General features: G+C 36.0%; 1 protein-coding gene across 1 annotated transcript; it reads right to left on the bottom strand.

Annotated features, from left to right (window-relative positions):
* Positions 1 to 11,368: 11,368 nt before the first annotated feature.
* Positions 11,369 to 11,956, bottom strand: LOC129502283 (sperm protein associated with the nucleus on the X chromosome N3-like). The gene is made up of 2 exons (XM_055313807.1): positions 11,876 to 11,956; positions 11,369 to 11,701 (listed from the first exon to the last, which is right to left on the bottom strand). Exons 1-2 carry the CDS (start codon positions 11,954 to 11,956, stop codon positions 11,369 to 11,371), a joined length of 414 nt encoding a protein of 137 aa, XP_055169782.1.
* Between the last annotated feature and the right edge of the window lie 1,035 nt (positions 11,957 to 12,991).

Here is a 12,991-nt window from a genome sequence, read left to right as displayed (position 1 = left end):
AATAAAACCTACACTTTAAAATACTCCTTAGAAGATCTATTCCTGTAGTCATCCTTAAATTAATGATTGGATATCTCTCTGCAGAGCCTTCTGGAAATTATTGGAAATACATGTTATTTATCATAACAATTAGAATGTTGGACTTCCAGCATTATTGAGAGCAGTGGGACAGGGATATTAGACATCCTGAAAAACAAGAATAGCATTACAAGAATCAAGAATTTTCTATAGCCCTGCATACTTTTTAAATGACCTGCCTAGTATACAGATAAACTTAAAAATTTCATCATAGAATCCAACTCTTTTACATATATATGTACAAGATATTGCTTTCATAGTTTTAATCCAAGTGGGATTTGCCAGAAATAAAACTATGTCTTAATTTGAGGAAAACCATTTAATCCATAATTTTACCAGAAGTTCCATTATTTTGGAAAATCATGTCACAAAGGGCAATATCATAAGTGGAATTTGAAATGCTAATGGTATATAGTTGTATGAGTCTTTATTTCTTGATTCACCATGTTTCTACAATGAAGAGTAAAATCTTGATTCTTCCTTACTCTTTTGTGTGTAGAATTGTCCCAGAATTTACATATTGAAAGACATTTTTCATGATAGATTCCTTTCATGTCTCTTTAATATTATATCTATGTCATTCTACTAATTTTTACTCTATATAAAGTTGTAGGTTTTATTAACTATGTATTGCATGCTGAGATAAAGGGAGCATCACAATACACTTGATAGAAAAAATGGGCATTAGGTCTTATAACCGTATTAAGAAACAACATCTAAAATTCTGATTATCTTTGGGGTTTGGTCTAGGACTTATTCTCTTGCCTTTCTACCCACATTCTCCAGGCAATTACATATGTTGAAATTATAACTGTTTTCAAGACTGTTTACTCATTGAAAGCTCATGCTTTATCCCCTGCCCATACTTTCTACATAGCTCCAGATCCTTTATTCTTCTGCCTTGCTAGCATATCCATCCCATGTCTATAGCCTTCCAAAGCTAACTCAGTCCTTTGCAGAAAGGATCTCCTTTGCCACAAAAGTCTGCCTTTTTTAGTATTCCCAATCTCAAAAGGCAAGTTTCAGAGACATTGGTGCTAAAATAATTATCTCCTTCTTCCCTATACCTTCACTTCTTTTCCCTTCCCTTCCCTTCCCTTCCCTTCCCTTCCCTTCCCTTCCCTTCCCTTTCCTTTCCTTATTTTCCCTTCCCTTCCTTCTCTTCTCTTCTCTTCTCTTCTCTTCTCTTCTCTTCTCTTCTCTTCTCTTCTCTTCTCTTCTCTTCTCTTCTCTTCTCTCTCCTCTCCTCTCCTCTCCTCTCCTCTCCTCTCCTCTCCTCTCCTCTCCTCTCTCTCTCTTCTCTTCTCTTCTCTCTCTCTTCTCTTCTCTTCTCTTCTCTTCTCTCCTCTCCTCTCCTCTCCTCTCCTCTCCTCTCCTCTCTCTTCTCTCTCTTCTCTTCTCTTCTCTTCTCTTCTCTTCTCTTCTCTCTCTCTCTCTCTCTTCCTCTCCTCTCCTCTCCTCTCCTCTCCTTTCTCTTCTCTTCTCTTCTCTTCTCTTCTCTTCTCTTCTCTTCTCTTCTTCTCCTCTCCTCTTCTCTCTCTTCTCTTCTCTTCTCTTCTCTTCTCTTCTCTTCTCTTCTCTTCTCTTCTCTTCTCTTCTCTCTTTCTCTTCTCTTCTCTTCTCTTCTCTTCTCTTCTCTTCTCTTCTCTTCTCTTCTCTTCTCTTCTCTCTCCTCTCCTCTCTCTCTTCTCTCCTCTCCTCTCCTCTCCTCTCTCTTCTTCTCTCTCTTCTCTTCTCTTCTCTTCTCTTCTCTTCTCTTCTCTCTCTCCTCTCTCTTCTCTCTCTCTCTCTCTCTTCCTCTCCTCTCTCTCTTCTCTTCTCTTCTCTTCTCTTCTCTCTCTTCTCTCTCTCTCTCTCCTTCCTCTCTCTCTCTTCTCTCTCTTCTCTTCTCTTCTCTTCTCTCTTCTCTTCTCTTCTCTTCTCTTCTCTTCTCTTCTCTTCTCTTCTCTTCTCTTCTCTTCTCTTCTCTTCTCTTCTCTTCTCTCTCTTTCTTCTCTTCTCTTCTCTTCTCTTCTCTTCTCTTCTCTTCTCTTCTCTTTCTTCTTTCTCTTCTTCTCCTTTCTTCCTCTCTGTCTCTCTCTCTTTTTCTATCTCCCCAAACATACACTGACTTCAAATTGCTTTCATCTTGCAACAAGGAAAATCCCCAAATTTTTCTTCACTTACCATGTTGCTCTTTGAAACAAAAATCTCTCTCCTACTCACAGACAAGCTCCTCGGGAAGTAGACTAATCACTGTCATTACTGCCTCACTGTGCACTGGTGCCTCAACATACTGTAACATAGAACAAGCTCTCCCTGTTCACTGAAAGTACTTTAAATAAAGTTGTCAATGTCTTTCTTAAGTGCTAAGTACAAAGAGTGTACTTCAGGCCTTTCTTGCCTGGCTTCTCTGTGGCTTCTGAAACCGTTGATTACATTTTTGATTCTTGACACACTCTTCTTTGTTTTTATATTCCTTCTTCTTCCCATATGTCTTGGAACCCCCTAAATCTCTGGCCCAGGCAACTCTTCATACATACATCTAGTTTCTAAATGTACTTGATGTGTAACATGGCTTGATCTTCTTTTCTCTCTGTCCTTTTAAATTTATGGATTTATTTGAATTATTTCATTCATACTTTAGGCTTCAACTACCACATGACAAACAATTACTTCTCTTTTTCTTTGGCACAACCTTTCTTTTCTGTTCTGGCTCAATTACTTATTGAACATTTCTATATTCCATAGGATCCTCAAGCCTTTATTCCATAGGATCCTGAAAGCTGAATTCAGCCATTTTATACTACCCCCAAGCCCATACCATCTTATGTATTTTGGAAATTGGTGAAGTTCATCATCTAACACATTGTCCCTCAGACTCTCCATGTTTATGCACTAACATATTTCTGTATTTACCAATTCCTGTTCACTACTCCTACTTTTGGTTTAGACCTCCATGTACAATTAAATGGAATTTTTCACTAATTTATTCTCACTTTCTTTGTGTGATATTATCTTCTACTCAGTTTTACTTTGTACAAGCACAAGAATTATTTTTCCAATAGTCAATACTGATTACATCATTTCCATCTTAAAAATGTTGAACGGTCACCAATTATTTATTGCCTATCAGATAGTTTATTTGTGCCATGCATAGTGTGGCACTCAAAGTCTTTCCTTTTTAGCTCCTGGTTTTCACCCAAGCTCTAACATTCCATTCTTTTCCATACTTCACTTATGCTCTAGCCATCCCAAGAATTTTCTTTTTTTTCCCTATACATAATCCCTTTGTGCTTCTTTTTGTCAGATCATTCCCTCTTTTAGAAATACTTTTTTCTTCCCTTGTCCACCTGATAGTCATGTTTATTTTTCAAAGTCAGCTTAAGCATTACCTCTGAAGATTTCTTTAGCTCTTCTAAGCAACTTAGGAACATTTGTCATGGCCCAGTAACCTTAGCCTAATTCCATTTTACCAGATATTGCCATATCATGCAGAGCAAATTGTACATTTAGAATCAACTACAAATGGCTAAAACTCTCAAATGATGTATAGTAAAAGGCCTAGTATATATTTTTTCATTTTAACAAGAAATTCTTAGAGGAAAGAGGAGAGAGGACTTACCCTCCTTTTAGTTAGCTAAGACTGTTTGTTTTTAAAGTATAATATAATTTTTTTGTGAGGGTAATTTCAATGTTTCGCATATACCATCTGCATGTTATCACCACAGACTAAACACTCTGTTAACCGTTTTATCTACCCCAAATAGATACATGTCATGTAAACTTTCATTGATGTACTAGGACAAAATAACAGATTTATATCATATCACCACTGACAACCTAAAGTCAAGTATTAATTATCACAATTCCTTTTTTTTATTGAATCCTGTATATAATTCAGGTATTGTGTTTTTTTTTAAAGAATTATTCATTTATTCATACACAGAGAGAGAGAGAGAGGCAGAGACATAGGCAGAGGGAGAAGCAGGCTCCTTGCAGGGAGCCTGGTGTGGGACTTGATTCCAGGACTCTGGGATCATGCCCTGAGCAAAGGCAGATGCTCAACCACTGAGCCACCTAGGCATCCCAGTTATCACAATTCTTAAAGGTCCTTTTCTTATTTCTTTAGCAGAAATATCTTACTGGCCACCTTCTCTATGAAATCCACCTTCCTGCTCTGTTCTACAGATCTCTTCCCATTGCTTATTGTCACACAACTGTTCCTACCATCAATAGTTGTTAGTAGCTTGTGCAGGGAAGTCCAGGTGTACTTATTTCAAGTTTTGTTTTTGTTTTTGTTTTGTTTTTTGCTTTTTTTTCCCCAAAATCTACATTCAGGGCATCTTATCCCATAACTGAAGGTTTCAAGATATTATCTTTAACAAGGATGTTTTTTTCCTAAAATTGGCTCCTGGATCATTTTTAACTTGTTTACATTGACTAAGCTCTTCTTGAAGTCACAGAAAAAAAACTTCTCCATTTTTATACATACGATTTTCATTGTCTTCAACAAAGATTTATTCAACGAAAATTTATATGAATATGATAAATGTCAACTCAAGATTGGACAACAGTTTGTGTTCGTTATTATTCATTTTTATTCAATTAGATAAATCAAACTAATATTGTAGTTTTAATTTTTCATAATTATTCTTGAGAACACATTTCCTCTAAGTTGTTAAAATCCTTCAAAATTTTAGAAATTTCAAACAATTTAATTTAATTGATAGTGCTTTTTATCTTAGTCAAAAGCAATAATTAAGGTGAGTTTTAAAAATTACGCTCTAAAAATAAAATAAAAAAAAAATATAAAGTATGCTCTGTGTCCCTGGTGTATTACCATCAAATTAGAGGTTTGGTATGTACCTAAACAAAGTACTAATGTTTTATAATCATATTACGTCAAAAGGTCTGGAACTCTTTATTTCAGACATCTTTGATAATACTTCAATATTAATGATAAAATAATATATTAATGATTATAACAAAATCATAATTATGATAATAAAAGCTATCGTTTTGAGTATTATTTTATGTACTCTTAACAGTAACATGGAATATAGGGATTATTTTCACTTTTTTTTTTTTTTTTTTTTTATTTACGATAGTCACAGAGAGAGAGAGAGAGGCAGAGACACAGGCAGAGGGAGAAGCAGGCTCCATGCACCGGGAGCCCGACGTGGGATTCGATCCTGGGTCTCCAGGATCGCGCCCCGGGCCAAAGGCAGGCGCCAAACCGCTGCGCCACCCAGGGATCCCTATTTTCACTTTTAAGGATACTACTAGCAGTTGTAGCCCTTTGAGGAGCTTCAGTTTAATTTACAAAAAGTGAGTTCTTGTCCAGGTAGTATGGGATAGGGCTGTTTCTACCCGACTCTCCCCACTAAATGCAAACTATAAACACTGGAAATATCAACAAAAAGAGAACTCTGAAAGATAGAGATTAGGGATTCCAGGGCTGGAGGAACAACACTGTTGTGGTGGGTCTTTTGACTCCCACACAGCAGAAGACCACCTGTGGCAAATATTTTCCCATTTCTAATTTGTCAACAGAAGGTGGCCAAGGTAGGCTCATTCTTCTCCTAGACTGAGCAAAAGTCCCTCCCATCAGCAGCAGCAATAGGGATTGATAAGGATCCCAGCTGATGATAAAACCAGCCAAGAGAAGTTATCTCTTTACTCACTAAACCTGAGATGGATCTTTCCTCACCCAACATCCTCACACACATACACGCACATGCACACACTGAGACACCTGGGTGGCCTGGCAACACTGGGAGGGGAGATCATGTCACTATAAATATTCTGGCCTAGGAAGTCTCTTTGTCCCCATGATCTGAAACTCCCTCCATTACCTAGAAACAATACTACTAGGAAAACATAACCATTCTAAGTGTGTACCCACCAAATAGAACTTCAAAATACAAAAACACAAGACTCACAGCACTAAAAGGAGATACAGGAAAATCCAAATTTACTGGATCTTCAATGTATCTTTATAAGAAACTGATAAAATTAGTATATAGAAATCAGAGAGGATATACAAAAACAGCATAATTGACCACTAGGATCTAACTGGCATATAAAGAAGACTTTGACCAACAACAACCATCAGCACAGTGTGCATCTTTTTGTGAGCCTGTGGAACATTTACCAAGGTAGACCATATCCATAAAATAAAACTTACAATATTTAACAGAATTAAAATTGTACAGATTCTGTTCTCTGACCACAACGGAATTAAAATATAAATCAACATCAGAAAGACAAGAAAGTCTCCAAATACATAGGAATTAAACAACACACTCCTAATGACCCATAGGTCAAAGAGACAGTCTCAAAAGAAATTAAAACAAATACCCAGAGCTGAATGAAAATAGAAGATATAAAAATGTCTAGATTTTAACTAAAATGTGCTAAGAAGAAAATGTTTAGTGATAATAACTTACATTAGAAAAGACAAAAGGTCTCAAATCAATGCATTCTTACCTCAAGAAAGTAGAAAAAAAAAGGAGAAAAATAATCTCAAATAAGGCAGAAGCAAATAAATGAGAACTTAATGAAAATGAAGAAATGTGGGGGAAATCAGTTAAGAAAAGCAGTTGTTGGGGAGAAAAACATGAAATTGATTAATCTCTGTCTTTATTCAGGTCACTATAACAAAATAGCACAGAGCAGGTGACTTACAAAGAATCGAAATTCACTTCTCACATTCTGGAGTCTGGAAGTTCAGGATCAGAGTGCCCAAGTGGTCAGTTGAGGGCTCTTTTCTCAGTCACATACTTGCATCCTCACATGGCTAAAGCTGTGGGGAACTCTGTCAGACCTCTTTTATAAGAGCACTAATCCCATTCATGAAGCCTCTGTCCTCATTTCCTAAACACCCCCAAAAGCCTTACCCTCTAATATCACCACCTAAGGAGTGAGGTTCCAACAAAGGAATTGGGCAGTATTCAGACCATAGCAAGTTCTAAGACTAACAAAAATAAAAGAAGGTACAAATTATCAAACTGAGATAAAAAGAAGAATGTCATTAGCTTGAAGCCATTTATAAGATAATGAGGGAATACTATAAACAGTGCTATGCTCATAAATTCAACAACTAAGGACCAATTCCTTAACAAAAAGACCACAACTCAACCAAGATGAAACTGCCAAATTGAATAGTCTATAATCATAACAAATTTAATTTCTATTTGAAAATCTTCCCCCAAAATATCTCCAGGCCCAGATGGTTTCACTGGTGAATCCTATCAAATAATTAGAGAACTGGCACCAATTTTACATATTTCTTGCAGAAAACAGAAGATGAGAACACTTCCATCACTTGTTGTGTAGCCAGCTTTATTGTAATGCAAAAAAACAAAGTACCGAAGACAAAACTCATTCTCTTTCTTGAGTTTAGACGTAAAAATCAACATAATTTTAGCAAACTGGATCTAGTAATAAACAAAATGATTATATACCAAGCCAGTGGGACTTATTCCAAATATGTAAGACGGTTGAACATTGGAAGATAAATGACTGCAATCCATTTTAATTAACAGGCTAAAGATGAAAAATCCCATTATCTATAATTGCTCCAAAGAAAGTGAAATACTTATACATAAATCTAACAAGACATATAGGAACTGCATGCTGAAAAGTACAAAACTCTGATCAAAGATATGAAAGAGGCCCTAAATAAATGGAGAGACTGTGTTCATGTTTTAGGAGATTCAACGTGGTAAAGAAGTCAGTTCTCAACAAATTAATCAATAGGTTTAATAAAACTCTTGTTGAAATCCCATCAAGGTTTTCCGTAGACATATACAGGCTTATTCTAAAAATTATATGGAATGGCATAGGTGCTGGAATACCAAAAACAATCTTGAAAAAGTAAAATAAAGTTCTAGTATTATGTCTTACTGTACAGGTACAGTAATCAAGGCAATATGGCAGGTGTAGAAATAAATATATAGATACATAGATTGATAGAACAGAATAGAGAACCCACAAATAGACCCACACAAATATGCCCCAAATATTTTTATACAGGGGTGCAAAAGTCATTTAATGTAGGTGGTTAGCCTTTTCAGTAAATTAGTAATGAAGAAATTGGTCATCAATAGGAAAGAGAGAAGAGAAAGAAACGAAACAAAGAAACAAAGAGAAAAAGAAGAAGAAAGAAAGAAGAAAGAAAAGAAAGAAGAAAAAAAAGAAAGAGAAGAAAGAAAGAAAAAGAAAGAAAGAAAGAAAGAAGAAAGAAAGAAAGAAAGAAGAAAGAAAGAAAGAGAAAGAAAGAAAGAAAGAAAGAAAGAAAGAAAGAAAGAAAGAAAGAAAGAAGAAAAGGAAAAGAAAAAAGAGGGAGGGAGGAAGAGAGGGAGGAAAGGATAGGATGGACGGAGGGAAGAATATCAACTTTAACTTCACGCCTTACACACAAAAAATAACTGATTATATTAAATATTTGAATCTATAAAGTAAAGCTAAAATTTTTGAAAAGTAAAGGAGAAAATACTCATGATCTGGTGTTACACATGCAGAGTCCTTAGCACTACCACGCAAAACATATCTATAAAGGGAAAAACTGACCACTTTTCTTCATTCAAATTTTGTCTTAATTTCTCTGTGAATGACCCTATGAAGATCAGATTCTCCCTCCTTTCAGAAAACAAGCTCCAGACCTTAGTTTAGGTTAGAAATGTATTCATCACCTCCCAAAAGTTTCCTTGTGTCCCTTTGGCTTTCTCTTTCTCTCTCCCTCCCTCCTTCCTTCCATTCCTTCTCCTTCTCTCTTTCTTTTTGTGATAAGATTACTTAACATGAGACCGGATTAATGAATTTTTAAAGTATTACACTGAATTGTTAACTACAGGCACTGTTATACAGCAGAAAGTTAAAACTTAGCTCATCTTCTAAAACTGTAACTTTGACCCACTGACAGTAATTACCCATTTTTCCCCTTCCTCCAGGCAACTACCTGTTTTCTGCTTCCATGAGGTTGCTGTTTTGTATGCCTCATATAAGTGGAATGATGCAGTCTTTGTCCCTCAGTGCCTGATTTATTTCACTTCCAGGTCCATCCATGTTGTTGCAAATGGTAGGATTTCCTTCTTTTTTTAATGCTGAATAATGTTCATTGCATATATTTGCCACGGTTTTTTAATCCATTCTTCTGTCGATGAACATGTGGGTTTTTCCCTCATCTTGGCTTGTGATTGATGCTATAATGAACTTAGAAGTTCAGATATGTCTTTGAGATCCTAATTTTATTCTTTGGATATATATCTAGGAGTGGGATTGCTGAATCATATGATAGCTTTATTTTGAATTTTTTAAGGAAACTTCATACTGTTTTCCATAGTGGCTAGACAGATCATTTACATTTCCACAAACAGTGTTCAAGGCTTCCAATTTCATAACATACTCACCTACATTTGTTGTCTTTTGGTTTTATGTTAATAGGTTTCCTAACATGTATGAGGTATGTGGTAGCTTATTATAATTTCTATCTGTATTTCCCTGATAGTGATTTTAAACATCTTTTTATACACTTCTTGGCAATTTGTAGGTCTTCTTTGAATAAATGTCTATTCAAGCCCTTTGCCCATTTTTAAATTGCTATTTTATTATTAAATTATGGTTGTTTCTGGTATCTTTTGGATATTTGCCTTTATTGAATATGTGGTTTATAAACGTTTTCTCTCATTCTGTGGATTTCTCTTTCACACTGATGACAATCGTTCTTTTGTGGTTTTATTTGTATGTAGTCTCACTTCCACTTGCCTATTTTTGCATTTGTTGCTTGTGCTTTTTTTTAAAGATTTTATTTATTTATTCATGAGAGACAGAGAGAGGCAGAGACACTGTGGCAGAGACACTTTCCACAGAAACATGTGGGACCCAATCCTGGGATTCCAGGGTCATGCCCTGGGCTGAAGGCAGGCGCCAAACCGCTGAGCCACCCAGGGATCCCACGTTGCCTCTGCTTTTGTTGTCACATCCATAAAATCATTGCTGAGACCAAGATCATAAAGCTTTCCCCCCATGTTTTCTTCTAGGAGTTTTATAGTTTCAAATCTTGTGTTTCAAGTCTTCAATCCTCTTTAAGCTGATTTTTGTTTTAATGGTGTAAGATAGGAGTCCAATTCCATTGTTTTGAAAATGGATAGCTTTTTCCCCAAATCATTTATTGAAGAGACTACTCTCTCTATATTTTCTTACACTCTTATTTCAGGACAGTTGACTATAGATGTGTGGACTTGTTTCTGGTCTCTTTATTGTGTTCCATTGATCTATAGGTCTATTTTTATGCTAGTACCATAGTTTTAATTATAATAGTTTTGTAAGACTGATTTTAAAATCAGGAATTGTGATGCCTCCAACTTTGTTCTTCTTTTTCAAGATTGCTTCACCTCTTCTGGGTCTTTTTTGTTCCATATGAATTTTAGAATTTTCTTTTTCTATTTCTGTAAGAAATGCCATTGAGATTTTGATGGGAATAGCATTGAATATGTAAATTACTTAGGGTAGTATGGACACTTAACAATATTAAATCGACCCATGAATCTAAAATGTCTTTCACTTACTTATTTTTTAAAATCTTTCATTAGTGTTATATAATTTATAGCTTATGAGTCTTTCACTTCCTTGCTTAAGTTGACTCCCAAATATGTTATTCTTTGTGATACTATTGTAATGGTCTCATTGCATTCATTGATATTCTGTGAGAATACATGTAAAAACACTTTTAAGAGAAATATAAATAGAAATCATAAATTTCACATATTATTTCTCTAAAATATGGTGAGAAATGGTAATAAAAAAATTTTCCACAGATACACTTGTGGGGGAAGTGACTATATCTCTCTTAAGAACACAAGGACACAGATCTTAATTTAGAAATTTTATTTGTTTGTTGATGTAGAAAGTAGCAAATAAAACATACTTATTTATATGATTGGAATTCAAATCCGTATTTCCTTGAAAGGTCTAGGCAAAGCCTAATGATATGGTATCAGATGAGTGTTTAGTATTTACTTTAGTAACATTTAGGTATCTCTATATTTAAGAAAAATATGCTTCAATCATTAAAACATATTTGCCTCACTCCAAAACAATTAATTTCAATCACTATAAAACAGGGCTCCTATAATACTTCAAAAGTTACTTGATGCTAGATATAATTTATATGAAAGCGTAGACATTAGAAATTTTATTTAACAACTGCTTGTTTAGACCTACCTTTCAGTCCTTTTCATATTAATTTCACTAGTAATTGACTAATAGATCCAATAACTACTCAGGATTCATATAGATTGCATCTTTATTTATTGGTTAATTTTTGTTGTTGTTGATAACTTGATTTTATTGTCATCACCACTATTTTTTCAGATGTGGTCTCTCTGAAGTTGGCTTTCTCCATTGCATTCTCATGAGCTACAGTAGATAGGCCCAGATCTCTGGCCCCTGCCACTGACAGGTCACTGCTTGGATCATCAGAGCTCTCTGGGGTCTCTTGTTTAGACTCCAGCTGATTCTGATGTATTTTCTTGTTCGTTCTGTAGTAACAGACTATTATTGTTGGATTTTTTGTGTTCTTCATTTTCTTCAAATTCTGTTGATGGCCTAATGTTGCTCTTATGACTTCCTTTTGCACCTGGTAGAAAAAAGAAGATGAAGCCATAAGGAGATTAATTTGGAGGAAGTGGAGGGGGTGGTGGATGGCAGAGAGGCTTTATAAGAAGGGGTACGAGTTGCTAGACAAGGAGAGTGTAGGGATTGTAGGATGGAAATATAAAGAAGAGGAGAAGCATGAATAGAGATATTTTACCTTGTCATTTTTTTTGTTGTTGGAGGGACAAGAAATGTTCTGCTTTTTCCTTCCTTTGGTGCATGGCATTCGCCGTTTCATTCTCATACTTGATTGTTCTCGATTTATGCTAGGCTTTTATGGTATGTGGATCTTATCACCATATTTAAGCCTCCTAGTGATCTATCTCAGGGCTCCTGACTTTCGTTTATTTACATATACACACTTTCCCTTAGACAATGTGGAGCCATATCCTTTGGCTTTGGTCATCAAAGAACTGTTCCAGCCAATGGGTGGCTTCAACATCACAAAGCATTACTTCTGACATCTTTGGGCCGGGGGGGGGGGGCGGGGGGGATATAGGTTTGATGCTGTGGTCAGTTCTTTAACAACCCTAAAGATAGGTCCTAAAATGACCTGTAATTCTTCTTTATCTGCAATATACAATTCTGATGGCAAACATGACATAAAGAGGGAGTTTCTTCCATTCATGCTCCATTACACCCCTATTCTGTGGTTCATTTGGTTCTTTCTCACTCTTCACCATTACCTATTATTGTGAATTTCTTTTTTTTTAATATTTTATTTATTCATGAGATCCACAGAGAGAGAGAGAGAGAGAGAGAGAGAGAGAGAGGCACAGACACAGGCAGAGGGAAGAAGCAGGCTCCATGCAGGGAGCCTGATATGGGACTCGATTCTGGGTCTCCAGGATCACACACTGGGCTGAAGGTGGCACTAAACCGCTGGGCCTCCGGGGCTGCCCTTATTTTGAATTTCTTTTTTTTTTTTAATTTTTATTTATTTATGATAGAGAGAGAGAGAGAGAGAGAGAGAGAGAGAGAGAGAGAGAGAGAGAGGCAGAGACACAGGCAGAGGGAGAAGCAGGCTCCATGCACCGGGAGCCCGACGTGGGATTCAATCCCGGGTCTCCAGGATCGCGCCCTGGGCCAAAGGCAGGCGCTAAACCGCTGCGCCACCCAGGGATCCCCTATTTTGAATTTCTTATCTAAACTTTCTCCAAGCTAATGGGCCATATTTAAATCTATAAAGAGATTTGTTCTTTATTTTTTATTTTAATCACGCATTGCTCATCACAACAAGTGCATCCCATCCCCTATTTAATCATCTCTCCAC

Source organism: Nyctereutes procyonoides, unplaced genomic scaffold, assembly GCF_905146905.1.
Source record: "Nyctereutes procyonoides isolate TBG_1078 unplaced genomic scaffold, NYPRO_anot_genome, whole genome shotgun sequence".
Lineage (NCBI taxonomy): Eukaryota > Metazoa > Chordata > Mammalia > Carnivora > Canidae > Nyctereutes > Nyctereutes procyonoides.
This window is presented reverse-complemented; position numbering and strand designations above follow the sequence as displayed.

Excerpts from the sequence above, each read along its gene's own strand:
- LOC129502283 (XM_055313807.1), bottom strand. The coding sequence starts at position 11,956 with ATGAAACGGCGAATGCCATGCACCAAAGGAAGGAAAAAGCAGAACATT. Across the intron at positions 11,702-11,875 it reads ACAACAAAAAAAATGACAAG|GTGCAAAAGGAAGTCATAAG; the intron begins GTAAAATATCTC and ends TTTTTCTACCAG.